The sequence below is a fragment of the Emydura macquarii genome, unplaced genomic scaffold, assembly GCF_026122565.2.
Source record: "Emydura macquarii macquarii isolate MOO-44397 ecotype Brisbane River unplaced genomic scaffold, CSIRO-AGI_Emac_v2 contig_2897, whole genome shotgun sequence".
Lineage (NCBI taxonomy): Eukaryota > Metazoa > Chordata > Testudines > Chelidae > Emydura > Emydura macquarii.
In genome coordinates, this window is record NW_027133034.1 from 55,821,682 (window position 1) to 55,844,670 (window position 22,989).

The window sequence follows — 22,989 nt, forward strand, 5'->3', positions numbered from 1 at the left end:
TGACAAGGTCCCTCACCAAAGGCTCTTAACCAAATCAAACAAAGAGGAGAAATAAATGGTCAGTTTTCAGAATGGAGAGAGGAAAATAGTGGTGTCCCCATGGGTTTGTACTGGGACCAGTACTGTTCAACATATTCATAAATGATCTGAAAAAAGGGGTAAACAGTGAAATGGCAAAATTTGCAGATGATACACAACTACTCAAGCTAGTTAAATCCAAAGCAAACTGTGAAGAGTTACAAAGGGATCTTACAAAACTAGTTGACTGGGCAACAAAATTGCAGATGAAATTCAGTGTTGATAAATGCAAAGTAATGCATATTGGAAAACATAATTCCAACTATACATACAAAATGACGGGCTCTAAATTAGCTGTTACTACTCCAGAAACAAATCTTGGAGTCACCGTGGCTAGTTCTCTGAAAATGTACACTCAATGAGCAGCAGCAGACAAAAAAGCTTAACAGACTGTTAGGAAACATTAGGAAAGAGGCAGATAATAAGTAAATATCATAATGCTACTATATAAATCCATGGTACGCCCACGCTTTGAATACTATGTGTAGTTCCAGTCACCACATCTCAAAAAAGATGTATTAGAAATGGAAAAGATACAGAGAAGGGCAACAAAAATGATTAATGGTGGAACTTCTTCCATATGAAGAAAGATTAAAAAGGCTAGGACTATATGTCTTAGAAAAGAGACGACTGAGTTGGAATATGATAGAAGTCTATAAAATCATGAATGGTGTGGAGAAAGTTAATAAGGAAGTGTTATTTGCCCCTTCCCATAATGCAAGAACCAGGGGGTCACCCAATGAAATTTATAGGCAGCAGGTTTAAAAGAAACCTAAGAAAGTACACCTTCACACAATAGTCAGTTAACAGGAGGAACTTGTTGCCCGGGGATGATGTGAAGGCCAAAAGTATAACTGAATTCAAAAAAGAATTAGTTTACTTCATGGAGGATAACTACAAACCTTGGAATCAGGAGTACAGTTCTTCTCTATATGCAGGAACAAATGAATCAGGTTTGGACCCATATTCTCAGACTGAGTCCTAAGGTCACAGTCCATGTCAGATCATGAGGTGGCTGCAATTCCTCCATACACACAAACAAAGCTTAATTGGGATGCATTATTACTCCATGGTGGATCCCAAAAGTAGAAGGAGCAAAATAAGCTGTACCTATTGTACACATACATCTTCACATGCAGCTTTTCTTTTCTCATTGTCATAGAAGAAGCCACCAGATTGCAAAAAATCCTATAGCAGACAGATCCGATCTGATATGAAGTAAAACCAAACAAACATTGTACGCATAAGGAAACATCAAAGGCCTAACAAGCAGATTGATCCAACTTCTTAAATGTGGAGGAGAGAAGGAGCAACTCTTTAGTTTTAAATTGGGGGACGTGAAGTAGAATTATCTACTTCATATATTCAACATGTTCAGTAATGTTACCCAGGAAATAAGCATAAAAATTATAGTAGCTATATAGCACTATAAAAAAAGAAGAATGATTTCATAGTATTTTGTATTAAGCTTTTTCATTTCTTTGATCATTAATAAGAGATACAGCAAAATTATTAATTATTAATATTTATTAGTATGTTCTTAAAAATGTTTTAAAATCATCAGGCAAGGTCTTTTTCATTTTTTTAACATTAGTGATAAACAGAGTGATATCTGTTAAATTTTGCTCACCTGTTGTCTGAAGGCAGAAGTGAAAGTAACGCCAAAGCTGAAAGCTTTCTTCTTTCTGGCTGGGTAATATTATCCATGCGGTCAACCCACATTTCAATCATGTTACCAAGAAGTTGGTCTAACTGCAAAAATAAACAAACCCCCAATGCTATATTACATATAGTCTACAAATGCACTGCTAAACTCTTGATGTGGGCAAGTGTTTCACTGTATGTGAATATAGGCAAAATGAAACATTTCACATAATCCGAATGTGTATATTTCAGTATCTTAGAAATTCAATTATTTTAATTTAGCCCTTAATTTGGATATCCAAGTATTTCTGCAGCTTTACAATTATAATGTGCCCACTAGTCCCTTCATAATTACAAAAGCTTCACTCTCTAATATACTGTACATACATTTAAGGTGCCACAATGCACAATTATACATATGAACAACAGTATTGATACACTACAGTTTTCTATCAGCCATATAAAACTTAAAATATTTGTTTCTAAGGCTATTATAGATTGATGTGAAGAGAGTTCAGTATAGTTCAGTAGAATAAATGTGTAAGTGCAGGTGCACAATTTTTGTTCTTTTTTGTCAAGAATTTAATTTTATGGGTAAAAAGTGAAATATATAGAAAGTACTAAATAATATTTTATTGTTATTTTTAGAATTATATTATAAAATTTCAGATTAGTCTGTGTGAATTCATCCTCTTTAATTAAGAATTAGCTCACTGCACAGAAGCAGCATTTTGGATGCTAAGTAATACATTAGGTAAGTGCACTATATTTTCACCCTCTGTGCAATGATTTCATTGTAAATTTATACTATAATACTGCACTGTAAGCATATCAAGAATTATTAAATTCTTTAAAAACTAGAAGAGAGTACGCATTTTTGTACAGTAAATAGTTATGCTAAACACAACTTCTGGGCAGTATATTTAAAGAAGGAACATGCATCCTCTACTTTCATTTTTCTTTCTTACAGTTCCTTGGAATGTTAATTTCATTCACATGTGTGCCTGCCTTTCAAATGAGTGACCTGGATGTTGTGTGAGAGTGCATGCATATATTTTCTTTTTGTTTTCTTTTAAGCCCATTTCTTTAAGAATTTGAGATGATTGCATGATTCAACCTCAGAGCTAGAGTGTATAAAGAATAAGAGTAAGTGCTGATATTATAACGCAGATTCCTATTCCTACTGAAGTCAATGAAAAAACTCCCATTGACTTCAACAGAAGCAGGATTGGGGACTGAGAGTAAGAACTAGCACAAGCAAACAGGCCAAAAGGGGGGGCAGGGGGAAGGAGAGGAGAGACAGACAAAAAGAATCAATCAATTGGTGGGCAAGTTTGCCCATCTGGCAAGTTGCCAGATGCTAGTTTGAGTGCAATATAAGCAAGAAAAGCCCAAGTGAATAGTGAAGGAACATGACGACTTCAGTGGATGAAGCTAAAGAAGGTGGGGGGTAGTTGGAAGATAATTGGCCTTGTAGTTCAATGGCTCTGAGTTGAGACAAAGGAAGAAAATAAGAAGCCCAAATCTCGTAGAGCACCTGGAGGGGGAAAGGCGGAAGTACAGTCTGAAGTGTACTAAGAAAGCTGGAGAGAACTGGAAGAAAATCATTCATATCAAACATCATTACAATAGCTCCTACAGGTTCAAACTGTGTTTAGGGCTGTATTGTGCGAGGTATTGTCCAAACACAAAAGATGACATGGCTTTCAACCCACAGAATTTACAATCTAGAACACGTGAAGTTGTGGGGGAGAGGAACACAATCAAGTACACAAAATTACTAGATAGACAGACAACCAATTTCCCCCCAATATTAGTAATCAAATATTCCCATATGCCCATCAATCAATCCATCATTAATTAGCTTATTTCTTAAAGTCACTGAGGCAGAGGAGACTGAAGGAAGGAGAAGTTAAGGAAGAGCATTTGATGCATAAAGCATGGAAGAAACCAGATGTTTATGTTAAGTAGCTGACAAAGTTGGAGATAAGGCTAGTATGTTTGAAGGCAGAGAGGTGGGTGCCATGGTAAGAATCAAGGGCAGACAAGTAAGAAAGGGTCCTGTTACCTTAAAAATAAGAATGAGCCTGGTTCAGTTTAAAAACAGTCTTTTCATACAGAGTGTGAAGAAACATATCCTGAAAGCAGCTGAATATTGTTAATAGTGTTAGCGAGGTACGGTATGTTGAAACTTGCATTTCTTTGTTCCTGAATATACATGATGATACTCTAAGAAAATCAGGTTCTTAATTTAGCTTGAAACATAGGTGTTTGGGTATTTTTTTAATTCACACTTATAGAGATGCTGGTTGAAACTCCATAATTAAGTCTGCAATCTGCACCCATTATAAGACTTATTTTCTCACTACTTAAAGTTGTTAAACATAATTTGGAAGAATTAATTAAACCGAGGATAAAACAACAGCAGGTGTCATTCTTGAAATAAATGTGAGTTTTACTTTTTCAGATATTTCATAAGTATGTTAATTTTGAATGAGACTACTGACAGTAATGAAAAAACAGAGCACAGGAAATTCCCTGGGGATGGGTAAATAAGGTTCAGCTTTTCTGTATGCAGTAATATGTTTAGTAAATGGCAACACAGAATATACTCTTCTGACAACAGAATAAATGCTATTGTACATGAATATACCAGAAAATTCTGGCAAACTGAGTTCACATAGATGAACCACTTTTACAAACTTTCAACAGAAATCACATCATTTTGTGGCAGTATGGAAGGTCAGATACCATACATTATAGGAGCAGGTAATTTATATAGGCAGTGATTATATGTGCTTGATACTATTTAAATTCATTTTAAACAAAGTGTTATCATCATAGCTATAACACTTTCAGAAAATACAATATAAAACTGATGGGATAGCACAGTTAGGAAAATTCCTATTGCCTGGCAGCAAAGGACAAGGTGTAGCAGCTACCAAACAACAGAACTCTACACATCAGATCAGATGCTTGATGTAAAACCAAAACACAAGTTAAGGAATTACAATGTAAAGTACTTTGAAACTAATGAGACTCAGTGTTCCTCCAATCTTAAAAAGGGCAGTATAAAACATGAAGAGTTGTCAGATTCAAACTAATTCACATATAGTGCTCAAATGAGGATTTGATTTGTCTGGTAGGATCTCATGAACAGCATTTAATGTGGCTCTTAGACAATGTAGTACTGGGAAAACAAGACTAAGCACAAAAGGTGCGAGAAACAGAAGAGAAGCAGCGTTGTCAAATTAGGAGGTGAGAAGATATCCAACAAAGGCAGTATTCTCAAAGAGAAGGCATAAAATGGATACTCCATTCCATTGCTAACTCTCACAAGTAATGAACTCTTCTGAGAACCCTAGCACAATAGTTAGCTGTGTGAGTGGTGAGCCCCATTTTTACCAGGTCCAATGCTCACACGGCTTCCTTAGCTGTCAGAACTGTAACTCTGCACTTTTTGGGTGCAGGCTGTAACAACCTAAAATGTCACAGGGAAATACTAAATAGCTGCAAATCTATCTGTAGCTTCTGTGGGAAAAGGAGGAAGGTGGAGGCGAGATAGGAAGAGAGAAAAAACGACAATCGACATCTAACATCAAACTAATGGAAATGGCATATCCTAATCTAGGAATCATGCAATTTCACTGCCACATTTGCTACACAATTAGACAGAAAGAATGTAGTTGTTTAATGTCATTTCATATTAAATTTCATATTAAATTTATATAATTTATTTATTGAGTTCCAGTCACTGAAATGTCTTGATTCCAAAAACTGTAAGATTCCCAAGCCCTGATTCTCAATGACATTGTAGTGGAGAGTAAAGACTCCCTGATTCAGAGTCCCTAACTCTGGTGCAAATTAGGGCTACACAAGGACAGAAAATAGGAAGCTTATACCAGTGGAGGATTAGCCATACAGGATCTCTGCTCTGCCATGCCCCCTTCCATCTTTACCCCATCCACACTGGGTCCCTGGAAGGCACTCAACATACCCCTTCTTTTACCTTACATTTTGGGGGAGGTGTGTGTGGCTGGAATAAGAGGAGCAACAGCCCTCCACCAGCTGTATACCAGTGGAGAGTTCCCTGCAAATGGGAAATATTCTGCTGACCATCCTTGGGCTCATTAAGGTTGCTTTGCATTGTTTATGGGTTGCAAAATGGCCACAATGAACTGGAGAATCTGGCCCATTATTCTGAAGCTGATAGATAGCCCTCTTCCAAAAAGTCCTTATCCAACTCCCAAGAGCTGTATTCTGGACGAAGTTATTGACAAATAGAAAAAGCTGGGCCCTCATCGAGTGAGGGCCTACTAGAAAAGACCAGGGCCTCATACTGGTTCCAAAAGAAGCCACAGGAGCATGCAGGGCATTGGTGCAATGTGCTCTCTACATCCTCCTGATTTAGGAGGCATCTTGCTGCATGCTGCACAAACCCTACAAAGTGAGTTACAAGAGTTTAGGTTAGAGGAGCTTAATACATAAGACACTATGGCTAAGTCCTCATAAAAGAAAGGGTGTATGTGATTTCCTAGGCAACTGGGGATGCCTTACAATATTCTTGAGATCTCAGCCATATTCTGCTCTCAGTGCAGTATATTCACAGATTAGTGTGTGTGATTTACTTACTGTACACTGAATTTCAAAAATGGATTCAATTGGAATTAGATATGATGATGCAGTTATAATTATTTCAGATACAGGGCAGAACAGATTGACTATAAATCACTCAAATAGGTTTGGGTGGGAAAACTCATTTTGCTAAACTCTGAGGACACTCAAACTTTGTGGTTTCTAAAATTAAAACTAGACCAGAACTTTGAGGTATTAAGTTCAGTTTGTGGCTGGCAAAAGATAACTTCAGTCCTTGACTGGTCAACTTCCTAGTCCTTCTGTGTGCTCTAAGCTTGCCACCAGTAGAAAGTGAAAAAGCCATCTGATGCTATCTTCAGATGTTGCTATGCAGCACGGAGTCACTGCAGGAAGGGCTTGTGACGAGATCCTTTGTCACCATGACTTAAAATTCATAAAAGCAATTGCAAAACAAAAAAAGAAACAGAGAAAGGAAAGAGAAAGAAAGGTACAGGAAAATACAAAGAAAAAGAGAGGGGGAAAATGGCAGACAAAGCCGAAAAATACATGCAAAGTAAAAACAGAAAGGACAGAGTAAAAGAGAGGTCCCTCTAACCTCACGGTTTCCTATTACTCACTGTTTTATACTTCTACTTCTATATAACTATACTTCTATTTAACAATGCCCTTTTTTTTTTTACCAGCATTGTATTCTTCTTCGTGATGTCCTAACACATACTATATATATTTCCTATGTTATTTGTTTTCCCACCCATTCTAGGCTATCATGTCTATATATGGGATTCCCTTTGAAAAATAAATTGATTTTAACTGAGTGGCAAAATGCTTTACAAAACAAAACCTTCTCAAAGTTTTTTTAGGAAAATTCATAAAGGTTGCTTGTAGGAATGAGAGCGCCTAATGTGCATCTAAGTTGAAGACAACTGCCAACTTTATAGCCACCACTTTTGCTCACAAACTTTTGGGGGGAGGGGAGGAGGAACCCATCATCAAGCAGAGACTAATCTTGGAAAAGATGAAGTTTCAGAAAAGAGTTATAATTAAAATTTTCTTCAACTTTCACTACACTGCATGCTACTAGGCACATACTATAATCATTTCATTTTGAAACAACCAGGGAAAGAGATACAAATAATACGGTCTTTGAAATATTTATTTTTGTACTAATGTGAGATGAATGTATAAAATAAATTAATGCTTTCATGTGTCACATTTGAAAGTCAAATATTTTCCTATATATATGAAAGTGAGGTAAACTTAATTGGCTTAGCTTTCCTGGCTTTATAATAATGAGATGAATGCACAATTTCATATTGCCTTGACATTCAAACTATGGTTAAAATTGTATCTTTTAAAACAACTTTTTCAATCAGCAAATGTATTCAGCAAATCACGATATAAAACATGACTCCACATCAGGTAAATTATTTCTTTCCTTATTCATTTCAGTACTATCACTGATTCATTGTTATCAAGTGTGTTGAACTGTGCTGGGCAGAGGCTAAGGGAGCTCCGAGCAGCAGGAGAGTGACTGCTGGCCAGTGGCAACTGTCCTTTGTTAGGAGGGCTTCCATTGCTTCCATGCAATTATTGTTTGATTAGGTGAGGGGGCCACCCATAAAGAGTAGCACTGGGGAGACGTGAACCTTTTGCTCATCTACCCTCTGTGCCACTGTATGCTCTGCAAAGGGATCCGGTGACCTCTCTCTCTTTGGAGTTCATATGTGGCAAGGAGGAAGGGATGAAATCCTGGCCTCACTGAAGTCAATAGAATTTTCCCATTAACTTCAATGGAACCAGGATTTCATCCAAGGTTGTTCTTGGATTCCTGTAACTGTGCGTTTCCATGTCAGCATGCCTGGATTTATGTTTAACCTCCCCTCTGAACTTCCTGAATTTGTAATGTTTGTTTTGGGGATAAATGCAACATTCTTGTAATATTTTTAAACTAAGTTACTAACATGCACTCAAACTTACATCCAGGTTAGTGTAGTTTTTATTTTTGAGAAAATATTTATGGATATTATATGAATGTTGATTTCTCTCCATATTTAAGAGATTTTACATGGGTCTAGTGCAAGTGGGAATTTCTTTGTATGCCTTTTTTGCAAAAAAAAATGTATATGCCTATTTCTATATTTTGAGCCATTTTATGGTCATGTAACCTAGTATACTCTCCCTCCGCCCCCTTTTGTTACAAGCCCTTCTTTGCTAGGAGCTAAAGGCAAGAAGTGTGTGAAAGAGAAAGAGATAGAAGGGGAAAAGATTGCTTTCCCTGCATGTGGGATATACCAGAGTATAACTGAACAGTAATTGAAATTGGTTCAGTTCAGCTAACACACTTCAAGATGAGGTGGGTGAGGTAATAACTTTTATTGGACCAATTTCTGTTGGTGAAGGAGACAGCCTTTCGAGCTCACAGAGAGCTCTTCTTCAGGTCTGGGATGGTTAATTCAGAAGGCCGCTTCCTTACAAAGTCATGCATCACAATAATTTGGCATCATTGCTAGATGGCCAGTACCTACTTTCTAAGGGGGACATGTTGAGTTCATTTTGTGTTGGCGATTGCTGAGTGACACTCTCTATAAGTAAATTACTGGGGATTTACCTAGGGAAAAAGGGGAGTGGTTTTATACATTGCCATGACCGGATCCATTTGGGAGCTATGCACATAACTGATATTGCCAACCCTGCAGAGCATGCTCCAACTGGAGACAGGATTGAAAAGGGAGCAACCTAGCTGAGAAGGTGAGCTGCCAGCTCCTACCAAAAAGGGCTAAAGACGCCTCCCTGAAGTACCAGGACTATGTGCTGAGCCCGGCTGGGTTGGCAGTTAGGTTTCCTTCTCCCCACCCCCACCCCCCCGACTTTCCCCTTTCCTGGGACCAGAAGAGGAGGGAGCAGTGGGTGGAAGCGACCCAGGAAGGATAACTCAGAGTCTGCGCCCCTCCTTCAGGAGTCAACATTGCTGACCGTCCTAGGGTCCTGGGTCAAAGCCCAGTGGAGTGGGCAGCCTGAGCTCCCCTACGACTATCCCATGACTGTGTGGATACTAACTACTAGGCCACCCAGCACACATAGGACAGAGAGCTTCAGCTGTGCATAGATTAGGGATGTGACAACCCTAGCCTTTCTTAGTGTTGTGTGGGCTTTAGACAGCACACAACAGGGTAACAGTTGGAAGCAATACTGATTGAGATGGTCTTTTCATCAGTTTTTTTAGGCTACTCCTGCTGGGTGAATTGGCAACATGAGCTTGGGGCAGGCCAGGTGCCATCCTAAAAGACAACTGGTCATTAAACCTGAAAGTCTGTCCTTTTCTCTGCACTTATTAATAGTAAAGGATCAGAAGTGCACCAGAGTGGGTGCCCTATTAATATCATTGGGCAACTTGCAAAAAATGAAGCTGACCTGGCAGCCAGTGGATGAAACATCTAAGTTTGTGAACTGAATCACTTAAGGGAGTGAGATTCACCATCAAGTCTGACACCACCTCTTGTCAACCCAGGTTCTAATATCTGAAAATTGGGCTTTAGTTTACCTGAACAGAGAGAGAAAGAGGAGGCAATCAGAGAACATAACAACCATCAACCAGGTATGGGTCAATTCTGAAAAACAGCAGCATTGCCAACATGCTTTTACTCCCTCTCCCTAATATGTAATTTTCTTTCCCCACTTCATATTTCCTATTTCCTCCTTTCCTTGCTTGCTTTCTGTCTAACAAGAGCCTAGCTTAGCTGACCAGAAGAAATCTACTTTTTGTAAAATTACTGAGTCTGACCAGAAAGGCAAACTAAAAGCAATGCATTAAATAGCCTGACACTAACTGTTTGCTAGGTTACAGAATGGCTAAGACAACCAGGAGTTAAGCCTGTAGTTTCCCAGCAGCTCAACTGTAAGTGAAAAAGTTACAGGAAGAATGGGATTTCTTATCCCAGGCTCAATCCTGGTTATTGCTGGTATATTCCAGTACATTTGAAGCTAGTGGGATCTGTGGCAGTTCATCCTGGCAACATAGGTTAGATTTTCCTCCAAAGGGTTACACTGATGGGGAGGGTAGCTGGTGCTCTTGGTCTTTCATTGTTATTGGAGTAATAACTGTTCTGTGCAAATTAGGCATCAGCTTGACTTTTCTTAAAAGGGATAAATTCTCAGGAATACCCAGCACCTTGTTCAAGGCCTGACAGTTGCCTTGTGTATTGATCTGTACAGGGTTGTGGGCAGTCCTTGGAATGGTTGCAGCCCAAACATAATGCAAGTTAGGTAGGCTTGGAAAATGTCAGAGTGCTCTGGATTTGTCCATCGAAAAAAAGCCAATGACAGATTATGACAATTGTGATCTTCCTCTTTTTCACTGCTGCGAGAAGAGGTTGTCTTTAAAGAAAATAAAATACCTTGTTTAAGTTAAAGGTTTAATAAAGGCCACCCACTTGGCCAAAATATTATAATTCTTGTCTCTATGCTCCTTGATACCTTGCTATTCATATAATATGTTTTTTTTATTTTTATCTACTACATTTTATTTTCACTTTGGAGTAAAATTTGACAATAATCTACTTTCAACTGTGCAACTTTTAAAAAACCATAAAATAATTGATACTATTTACGTTGTGTATACTCATATGATAATTTACTGAATAATACCCAGAGGGGGAGTTCAAAATGATAGCAAATTAGTTCTTATTTGTATTTTGGTAGTGCCTAAAGGTAGTAACCAACCAGGATTTGGACACCCCATTACATTAGGTACAGTACAAACACATTTTAAGAGACACTCCCTACTTGAAAGAGCAGAAATTCTAAATAGACCACACAGATAAAATGTGGGATAAAGAAAGGATTACCACCACTATTTAACAGATGGGAGATGATGCACAATTAAGAGACCTACCCCAGGTAATACAGGAAGTCTGTGGCAGTAATGGAACCCATATCTATTTGTTGAGTACTCGTTCTGTGCCTTAATCATAATCAATCCATATTTTAGGAGGATAAATCCTACTTAAAATAAGCAGTATAACTTTAGGATAGCTAAATCCTTGCCTTCGGTTCAGAAATATTCTTGAGGAAAGTGGGTCTTCCAAAATATTGGTGACTCTTCCAAGTGTCAACTGTAGCCCTATGCAGTAGATATATATGTATATATGTAGTCTCCTTTATGGGAAAAGATTCTGTGTTTGTAATGTTAGTACATATTCCATTATCCCATGTTTGCTCAATTCTACCCAATTGATGCTAGGACTGCTATTTTATTCAAAAATTCTCTAGCATGCATTGCTTTTCTCCCATATTCTTAAGTAAGTTGCAAAGGCAGCTATTTGCTCCGTCCTGAAGACTGTATATTAGCTCTTTCTGTGATTTGCTATTGTATTTAAGGATAACAAAGATTTTGGACATATAACATCTATACTGGAAGATCCCATTTTTAAATGAATATTTACATATTGATGACCTCTAAGTTTAAAAAGGTCCTTTTTAGGCCACAGATTTTACACACAGAAATTCAAGAAGGGAGCCAGCACATACACACACACACACACACGGATGGATTTGGGAGTGGAGGAGGCAGTGGGTATATATTTTTAAAAAAACATTTCCATTGTCAAGAAACTAAAATGTCTTAGCACCACTACCTACCAACCTCTGGAAAAGAAACAAATTAATTCAACAGTAATTCCAGTGGGAATATTTTGTTCTAGATGTCTTAATGAAAATAAGATTTTAGTATCTGGAGTAGCACCCTGTTTCACTTTGTAAATTAAAGATACACAAAATTTCTGCAGATCCTGGGCAAGGTCAAAGTAGTAATAAAATTTACAACTATAACTTTCTTATTCATAACAATTTCCATTTCATACATAAATGTCTGTCTTTGGTTTCTACCTCTTTCCTTTTCTCTTAAATACGTCATGTAATTTTCATTTGTTTTGCAAGTAATCTTTTAATACTTTGCTTTTGTCTGACATTTCTCCATTTGGTGATTATATACCTGTTTTAGATCAGATTAGATTAAATATGTCAATTTCAGGTGAACAGTTTTGAAACATGTAATAGGCATATAAAAGTTAAGACAGCTCTTTCTTATAACATTTTCTGTCTTGCTAATAATCAAACCTAACTATATTGTAACTAACTTTTATACACCTATCAATTCTATAAAAGAGAAAGCAAGACATGAAATGTCTTCAGTAAATTCTCAACAGCAAAATATTTCACAGCTGTTTAAAAATGTTTTAAAGCAAGCTTTCTTGGAGAGTGGGAGAATATTGAAGGAGAAAACATAATACCACTTTATTTCCACTTCCACATTCGGGGTATATCAGCCAATAAAGCGTGTAAGTAACTTTCTTCTTGTGAATATACCATTTGGTATTCATAGGATCAAGCTTTTCATAAATAGTTCATTTGAAATGACAAGACAAATCCTCTTACCTCTTGACCACACTCGCATGCCATCTGGCTCAGAAGCAGTGAAAAAAAACTTGCATTTTGTAGCAGAACTCTACCTATAACACCCAGGTAAGTAGACATCACCACTGGATACCTCTGAAACACAAGTAAAGAACACAAAATATTTTTATTTTAATATATAAAAAATACATAACATACTACAGAAATACCAAACCAGTATAGGGGATATAGAGAGAATACATACATACATACATTCCCTTTCTTGATGCCTTACTTTCTTTTACCAAATCAGAAGTTATTGAAGTGTACACAAAAGCCACTAGAGATACAGTATTGACCTACCATTACCACAAAAATAACTACTATTCAACCAACCAGGACAAAGTATTGTAATATCAGATTCCATACCACTGAGTAGTAAATGCTGTCAGATGCTAACTTTCAAGGTACTGTACAGATTAAACTAATTACATCTTACACTATGAAGCATGTATTGTACTGGTAATATGGCATTCTGTTAGAAAATGCAAATTTGGAATGTATTTTTGTAATAAATCATTTATTATATCTAGAACTGTTTAATATCTCTTAAATTACTTTTACACAGTTTTCTTTGATAGCTTTTGGTCAGTCTATACAATGGATAATTTGCAAGTCTCGCAAAATTCAATTTATATTTTAAAGATGGGTTACTATAATGACCTTAGTATTCAGAATCTCACAGGATTGTTGTAAGATAATATTTGTGTCATCAATTAATATTATTCAATTTAGGAGATACCAGTGTTATTTTTTGTATTGACTCCTGCATTTAGCAAGTCATAAACAAACATTTTACAATATCGTGTACTTGAAAAATGAAAAAGCAGATACCCCCAATGTGATCTGTGATGTTTTGGATATGGGAAAGTGAATTTATTATAATTATGAGACGGAAAACATCTTTAATATCCACCTCCAGTTTTTCTCTGTATGTTTTTTCTTCTGTGAATCTTTTAGATTATATTTTCTTCACGGCACAGACTGTCTTTATTTTTGTGTTTTGTAAACCAACAAGTATATTACTGACGCTCAGTAAATAAATAAAAAGAGGTTATTTATCTTACAGTAAATAGATGTTCTTGACACATGTTGTCCATATGTATTTCACACTTGGGTGTTCACATGCCTCCAGCACCAGTGATTCATGATTTCTCCAACAGTGCCTGTTGGCCCATGCTTGCGCCCTAGCTACCCTTGTATACCACCCTCACAAGCGATGAAAAGAACAGGTGAGGCCAACTGTCACTCACTTGTTATAACATTTAATGTAGTGGGGAAGGAAGGTGGATCATGGAATGTATTATAGACAACATATCTTTAAGTGATTGACTATATGGCCATTGTCTAAACTGGCCAACAGTAAAGTTAGGCTTGAAATTAGATGAAGGTTTCTAATCATCAGAAGAGTGAAGTTCTGGAACAGACTTCCAAGGGGAGTAATGGAGGCAAAAAACCTAACTTGTTTTAAGAGTGAGCTTGATAAGTTTATGGAAAAGATGGTATGATCAGATTTCCTATAATAGCATAGGGCCCATCTGCGACTGCTAACAGCAAATATCTCCAACAGTTGGAGATGGGACATTAGATGGGGATGGCTCTGAGTTACTACAGAGAATTCTTTCCCAGGTATCTGTCTGGTGGGTTTTTCCCACATGCTCAGGATCTAACTGATCTCCATATTTGGGATCAGGCAGGAATTTTCTCTCAGGTCAGCATGGCAAAGACTCTCAGGTTTTTTCACCTCCTCTGTTGTTCACCTTGTGAGGCATGGGTCACTTGCTGAACTAGAGTAAACGGTGGATTTTTTTGTAACTTGAAGATTTGAGGACTCCAGTAACTCAGCCAGAGGTTATGTGCCTATTATATGGGTGGATGAGGTTCTGTAGCCTGCAACACACAGGTCAGTCTAGATAATCATGATGGTCCCTTCTAGCCTTAGACTCCCATACAAAGATGTGGGATATGTGAGTCTTAAGTAAATAAAGCCTGAAAAACTGCTTTGCCAAAAGAAGTATCAGTTCTTATAGTATCAGTTCTTATAGGATAGCAATATTAAATAGTGTTTAGTGAAAGTGTGATTTGAACTCTGTGGCAGCACTATAGATTTTGGCAATAGGAACATTTCTAAAGAAATCCACTGAAGTAGCCTGACCTGTAGCAGAGAGATTTTATCTGAACAGAAGTATCCTGCTCAGCCATTTGATAGGTATTGAAATAACCCAAAATCCAGTTAGACAATCTCTGGGAAGAAACTAACTTCCCTTTTATTTCTTTGGTGTAGGCCACAAATCCTCTATGTCTCTTAATGATCTGGTTCTGTCTCAATAAAAAGATAACACCCTAGCCACATCTTGTATGTTTTCTTTCTGCAACATTTCTATTGGGGTTTGGAAAACAACAGGCAAATGAACAGTTTGATTAATATTACAATAAGAAAAAAATTAGAAATGAAGCTAGGATAAGGCCTAAATGAGCTCATTTGCTCAGGCTATTGATTGAATTAAAATTTGTTCCTTAATCATTAGGATGAATGTAAGAATGACACTGCCCCCATTTTAAGGAATGCAGAAGAGCCTCTCAAAGTTCAAGAAAAATGCCTTTCAAGACTAAAAATAAAAGTGTTTAATCCACTCGTACGTAAAGTTTATACAATAGCACCACTGAAAGGGAAAACATGGAAGTCTAAATACAGAAAAAAATAAACAAAACAACATACTCCTCTCTTATTTCAGTTAGCATCCTCATGCACTGATGTTTCAAGTCACTGAGCTACACAGAATATCAGTAGCAATTTGCCTCAGTCTCCTTTTCCTTCCTTATCTAGTTCATTTCTCCCTGGCACAGTAGACTCTCAACAAATTCTGATTAGTAGTCTGGTTCCTTTCCCAATTTATCAGATTTTGTTAACTTTGTAAAAGTGCTGTTGGTCTGGCAACAGTGGCTCCTCACTGCAATTCTCAGCAGTGACACTTCCTCGTGGTAACAGTTAAGGAATAGCAGAGTGAAAATACAAAAATTGGTGAAATAACAGATGACAGAGAAAGTGCTGGAAAATGTTATTTTAACATTTGTTGCTATCACTTACTAGTTATTTCACGTCTGTTTATTCAACGTGAGAAAATAATGAAATGAAAACCTTAGGTCAGATAACAGAAGTGGATGAAGTAACTCCCTGAAACAAGAGAATTCTACAGTTACTCTCAGTCTGCCAAAGGTTTAAAAAAAGAAGAAAAACTGACTGACAAGATAAATTTCAGTGCACAAAGATTTAAAATAAAGACATGGTATTTATTTAGAATATGTTTTCTTTAAACTCGTTCTCTTAATTTCAAGATTCTAATATCTATATTACTAATAATATATATGTTATAAATATATACATAATTTACAGTAATAAATGGAATAAAGTATGTACAGTAAATGTAGATCCTAAATGACTGACATTCCTTATTAAATGAATGGGGAAGTGTTATTTACTCCTTCAGATAATGCAAGAACATGAGGTCACCCAATTAAATTAATAGGCAGCAGGTTTAAAACAAACAAACGGAGGTACTTTTTCCATACAATGCACAGTTAACCTGTGGAATTCATTGCCATGAGACATTGTGAAGGTCAAAACTATAACCATGTACAAAAAATAATTAGGTAAATTCATGGAGGATAGGTCCATCAATGACTATTAACTAAGACAGTCAGGGACACAACCCCATTCTCTGGGTGTCCCTAAACTCTGACTCCCAGAAGCGGGGATTGGATGACAGGGGACAGAGCACTAGAAATTGTCCTGTTGTGTTCGTTCCCTCTGATGCATCTGGCACTGTCACTATCAGAGACAGGATACTGGGCTGACTGAGATTGCAGAAGTGAGCCAAGTTTAAAAAATAAGTTTAATTGTTTTAAAGTTTTGAGATTTAAATGTATTTATGCAAGAATAGATTTTTTTTGTTTTTTGTTTTTTTTAAAATGGCTGGACAGCTAGGAAAGTGAAGACTGCTGGATGGTTTTGGTGAAAAACATTAGCTTTGAACTGATCTTAAGGCTGAGGTGCTCAATACTTAGGCCCACAATATGAGTTGGCTGGGTCCTGGTGAGACTTGTCAAGAGCAGCAGGGATCAGTAGTCATTATATGAAGGCTCTTGTAATGAGAAACCATTGCCTTAAGAACTTTCCTAAAATCTGTATTTTCCATAAATCCTGCATTTTATATACAGAAGAGTGTAGAACTACTAATATTAAAGGTAAAAACAATTAATATCTGTAATTAAATTTGATACTTCTTCTAGTCTTCATTATACCTACCTCCCAGGGGGATGAACTTGATGACTAACTGATTTTCTTCAACTTCTTCTATGATATTAATATACGAAACACTACATAAAATGTAATAAAGACTACTCCAAATAGAATATTTGAATTTGTAACATTGAATTCATAAGGGCAAAGATGAAAAACTATAGTGGTGTATATGTGTATATGAAAGGTAAGAAATAAGCATGTGAAATCACATAAAATAGTCCAGTCACAGAATTTCATTATCCAGTAGTTGCTTTTCAAAATTAAATCTATTGCTTACTTAATACTAGTATAAAGTTACAAAATTATGGAAAATAAGTTGAAAGCAAATCATTTATCAGGAAAAACTAGAGTAGTTTCAAGAAAATAATTCTTACCTCCCCATCTATAATCCCCCTGAACACAGATGGCAAAAGGGGTTGAAACATTTGAGGTCCCAGTGCTGGGTTTACTTTTAGGACATTTTCCACAACCTAAAAAAAACCAAAAACAAACAAAAACAAAAAAACAATCAGTAAACTACACTGAAAAACTACAATGGAAGCTCCATTACTTATGCTTATTAATCTTGATTAGTTCGGATGATAGAATTTTGTCTATTTCATAAACTATAAAAAATAGACATTTACAAAACTCTTAAAAATGTACAAAGCTTAAAGCATTTATAAATATTCTGCTAAACTGAACTGTACAACTGAACTAACACATGTAAGCAGCTAAGTCGTGACATTTTGCTGTTTCCAACTGATTTGCATTTGAAACAGAGAAAAAATACCACATACAATCAATTTGAAAGACTGAAGAAAAAAATTGTGTTTTGGTGGGAGGGAGACACAGGAAAGTAGGTTCCACAGCTAAGTAAAATATTAGCTAGTAAGCAGTCTGTGACAATTTATTTAGTATAACCCCATCACATGTTGGATAGACCCTGTCAAAGTAGATCCAGCTCCCCTGTGCCAAAACAGGTGCTCCCTATTAAGAGGGAAGGGCAGCACCTGGGGCTATATAGAATCAAGGAGAATCTGAAAAAGGAAGAGTCTAGGTGAGCAAGGGTTTCCTTGGAGCACAGACTCAGTCAGTCAGGAAAAGGGCAAGTGAGAGCTGTCAGAGACCAGGGGACTGTAGAAGGTCTTGGATGGGAGCTGTAGGTGGCTCCTGGGAAAAGACTGAAAGGAAGAGCAACAAGAAGGATTTGCTGGTTGATTTTCTGAAGTCAGGGCTGGAGGGAGCTGAAGGCCAGAATAGTAGATCTATTCCGACTTGCATTTTGCTGTGACAATGGACGTAACTTTCCCAGACCTGAGGAAGAGCTGAGTGGCTCGAAAGCTTGTCTCTCTCACCAACAGAAGTTGGTCCAATTAAAGATATCACCTCACCCACTTTGTCTCTCTAATATATGGGACAAACGGGGTCACAACTACACTGTAGACAGCAACAGAGGCAGTTGCCTACTGATGTTTAAAGCAGAGAGCTGAAGGCAGGGGAGTAGCGGATGGCAGTACCTGCTGACATTTCCCCACCAGAAAGCTAGACCCCAGGGAACAGTGAGAGAGTCAGGGGGGTGAAGGATGCTCCCCTACTAAAGATGATCCCCCAGCAGAGAGTCTGTGGAGTTTCTGCTGGGAAGATTGGGGTTGCACTCCAGCTGAAAGGGCTGGGCTGGCTGTCCTAGCAGAGTGACAGAAGAGGACTAACAAAGAATAATCATGGTAATCTTATAATATTTGTAGGCAAAGAATATTTTTAAAATAATTAAACTAATTAACTATTTAACTAATTAAATATTTTACTTTACATATGAGTAGTTATCCTCAACTTCAAATATGCATATCAAGAGATTAAAAATCTCCCCCACAATATTTAGTAACAAAAGGCACAAATGGCAGCTGGGTGCCTAGCTTGCTTTGACTTTCAATGGAAATGAGGCACCTACATTTCATTTGTGCCTTTAAAAACAATTTCTCCCTAGCTACAAGCATTATTAGACTATGATGTTCCAAAAATCTATTAAATTTAGGTTTTGTAATTAGTTAAAAAAAAAAAAACCATGCTAAAAGCCAAGGTGATCTGACAATCTTACAACAGCATTAAACAAACAATTTAACTCAAACAGCAAGGAATTAAAGTAACAGAGAAGCTCCAACCCACCATATCCAGAAACATACCCTCAAACTCTCAAATGTACCAGCTTATTCAGAATATCCCACATTTTGGTTGACTCAGGCTGCCTGTTCTACAGACATGAGAGAGAAAAGAGAGGAAACAAATACTCTTTAGCCTAAGGGAAAGCATACAAAGCTGGGAGCCAGGAGACCATAAATTCAAATCTGACCTTTACTAACTACTGCTTATATTCCCAAGCACTTTTTACTCACCAAGGCCTCATATCCCAAGTGTAGAAAGCAATCAACAATTAGCACCCACATTTTACAGATAAGTTAATGCAGAGGCTGTAGAGGTCACTTAAGGCAAATGTAGGAATAGAACCCGGGTTTGTCCTTTTAAAAAGCTAAGTCTTAATCCATTCAGCCAGGCACTCTTTGAGACTGAATATATGATTTGAATATTCATACCACGACGCCACACTCCCACTCTCACAGCCAACAGCAGAAGCCAGAATTCCTGATCCCCAATATTTTACTGCCCTCTAGCAAATAGGTGACTTATACTTTGTTACTGGGTTGCACAAATCCCCCTCTAGCAGCTGGTCAACAGAGGGTAAAAAATATTCCTCTATGTCAAGAGAAAGGCCTGGGTGTATTGGCTGATCACCACATGACTTTGAGACGCAAAGGGATGTGGCTGTGAAAAAGGCTAATGCAGTCCTGGGATGCATCAGGCGAGGTATTTCCAGTAGAGACAGGGAAATGTTAGTACCATTATACAAGGCACTGGTAAGACATCATCTGGAATACTGTGTGCAATTCTGGTGTCCCATGTTTAAGAAAGATGAATTCAAAGTGGAGCAGATGTATTTATAGCAGAGAAGGGCTACTAGGATGATCCAAGGAATGGAAAGCCTACCTTATGAGAGGAGATTCAAAGAGCTTGGCTTGCTTAGCCTAACCAAAAGAAGGCTGAGGGGAGATATGATTGCTCTCTATAAATACATCAGAGGGATAAATACCAGGAGGAGAAGCTATTTAAGTTAAGTGCCAATGTGGACACAAGAAAAAATGGATATCAACTGGCCATCAACAAGTTTAGGCTTAAAATTAGACAAAGGTTTCTAACCATCAGAGGAGTGAAGTTCTGGAACAATCTTCAACGGGGAGCAGTGGGGGCAAAAAACAAACAAAAAAGACTAAGCTTGATAAGTACGTTTTTGGAGGGGATGGTATGGCATGTGCGACTGCTAACAGCAATATTTCCAATGGCTGGTGATAGGACACTAGATGGGCAGGGCTCAGAGTTACTACAGAGAATTCTTTCCCAGATGTCTGGCTTGTGGGTCTTAACCACATGCTCAGGATCTAACTGACTGTCATATTCTGCTATTTTGGGGGTCAGAAAGGATTTTCCGCCCAGTCAGATTGGCAGAGACACTGGGGATTTTTCACCTTCTTCTGCAGCATGAGGCATGGGTCACTTGCAGGTTTCAACTAGTGTAAATGGTGGATTCTCTGTACCTTGAAGTCTTTAATCATGATACGAAAATTTAAGTAACTTAGCCAGAGTTTAGGGGTACTATAACAGAAATGGGTGGGTGCAATTTGCAGGAGGGCAGACTAGATGATCATGATGGTCCTTTCTGACCTGGAAGTCTATGAATCTATCTGAAGGTTCAGGGTTTAAATCATAATGACCACATGTGGGGGTAAGATGAGGGCTTATCACTGCACCTGACAGAACTTGTTTTTCTAATCTTTTTTTTAAAAAACTGATTTATTCATAATGAGGAACTATCCTTTAAAACAGATTTTATAGTGAAAAAAACAAATATAATCTGTCAGTTATGGTGCTGTACAAAACAAATACAGCTGTTCCACATTTTGGTCGTTTGTCACACATTTTGATTACTAATATAATTGACTGGCAATTTTGAAAATTGAGAGGTACTCCCTCAACTTTCCCCATAAAACTGGCAAGTAAATGAGATACTTCCTGTACATACAGAATGGTTAATTTAATTGCCAGCAGCTTTAATTAAGCAAATAATTTTACACAGATACTCAACTGTTACAATGATGGGCATAAAATAAGAAAGTACTGTAGATAAATAAGATCAGATAGATTGACAATATGGGGAAAGAAAACTAGCGCATAAGTGGCCTTAGCAGAGAGAAGAATTGATGCACAGACTTCTGTTTCTATATTTTAAAATTAGAATTTGCTTTGGGCTGCAACATGCCATTCAAGATTCTAATTTGAATGCGACTTTCCCTCTCCTCCCCCAGCATAGTTTAAAGTCACTGATTATTTTAAAGTGCGGTTCTCAACATTAACCACCCTTCATACTATCAAGCAAAAGGGTTATTCTTTTGCTTTTTAATCTCAGTTTGAACTTTACCCCAGAAGATCCATTTCTACAAAGTATGGTTGGTAAAAAAGGTTGGTACAAACAATGGTGATTTTTTAATTATTTAAAATATTACTTGAATTTAGCTTTTGAAATTTAAAATACATTTGAGCATAGGTTCTTGTAACCCTAAAGTGCTGTTGTAAATGAAAAATGCCAAATACATTGACTCTTTTGCTTAGAAATATTAGAAATATCAGATCAGACAATGTACTATTAGACCTATTACTTCTGTACTATGAAACAAAACATTTTCTTGTGAAATAAATCTTTTGCATTACAGTTTTAATAATTATACAGAAAATGGTATGATCTTGGTCTTACACTAAGAGGTAAATAAGCCCCCAGAAAGCACCGCATTTTGGTTAGGTCTACTGTTATCTATCTCATAGGCAGGGTAATCAAACTTCTGAGGAATGAATATGTTTTCTGGTCAATCATTCTTACAATACATGAATCACCAAGAACCTTTTGTGAGACGCTGAAACAGATGGGTATTTTCCTTCTCAATTCCGTGTTCATCCAACTGAAAGTGATACTCAAAAGTCTAATTCTACTTAAATACAAAACATCTCTTTGCAAAGAAGTTTTGCAAAGAATTGCAAAGAAGTATTGAATCTGAGTACAAAATTTGTCCTTTGTACTTGGTTTGTAGCAGTTTTGATCAACATTCATAATGTTTAATTTGTTAAGATGGCACCAGAATCAATGCTGAATATTACAAGAGAAACATTTATTCTAGATTGCTAGGGAATGGGATTTGTCCTCCTTACCTGAAAATTTCTCTTCTCAGGGACAGCATGTGCAGCAGTCCATCACTAGGGGGTGGGCCCTTTATCTGCAGGATAATGAAGTAGGTCAGAGCTGTAAACTGGAAAAGGACTGCCTTAAGGGCTCATTTGCCAGCCAGAAAGGACTCACTGAAAAGCTAGAATCACTAATGCAACATGTAAACATTCATTAAGGTATGTATGTGTTATATATTTTCCATAAGGAGCTGCTTTTCTTAAATATTTTTTATTTTGGACTTATTCAGTAAACAAGGATGAATCTGGACTGCAATACATGCTATTTTTAAGAAGAGACATTTAAAGATAAGATCAAATTTCCCATTCTCAAGCAAGAGCAGTTCATCATTAATAGGATATAGTTTCTAACTAGCAGCAAGTAATTTCTAAGAAATAAATAACTTTTACAGCAAGAAGATAGGTGACTTATTGAACATCACACAGCTAGTCACTGGCTGAGCTGGGCACAGAATCTAGATTCCTAGCCCCCAGTGGGATGCCCAATCCATTGGATCATGAGACCTTGCTGGTAAAATAAAGGAAATGAGGTGGAGGGTGGGAGGAATGTAAGTAAATGAAAGATTTCTTCTTCACTTGTCTAAATGGATCTATCT

At 37.2% G+C, this 22,989-nt stretch overlaps 1 protein-coding gene across 1 annotated transcript in view; it reads right to left on the reverse strand.

The window, feature by feature from the left end:
- IPO11 (importin 11) overlaps positions 1-22,989 on the reverse strand; it is a 294,514-nt gene that overhangs the window by 89,811 nt on the left and 181,714 nt on the right. Inside the window, exons 25-27 of the mRNA XM_067568644.1 lie at positions 17,446-17,541; positions 12,751-12,864; positions 1,709-1,830 (exon numbers count right to left, since the gene is read on the reverse strand). Coding sequence (XP_067424745.1) covers positions 1,709-1,830; positions 12,751-12,864; positions 17,446-17,541 — 332 coding nt within the window. The remainder of the gene's footprint in view (positions 1-1,708; positions 1,831-12,750; positions 12,865-17,445; positions 17,542-22,989) is intronic.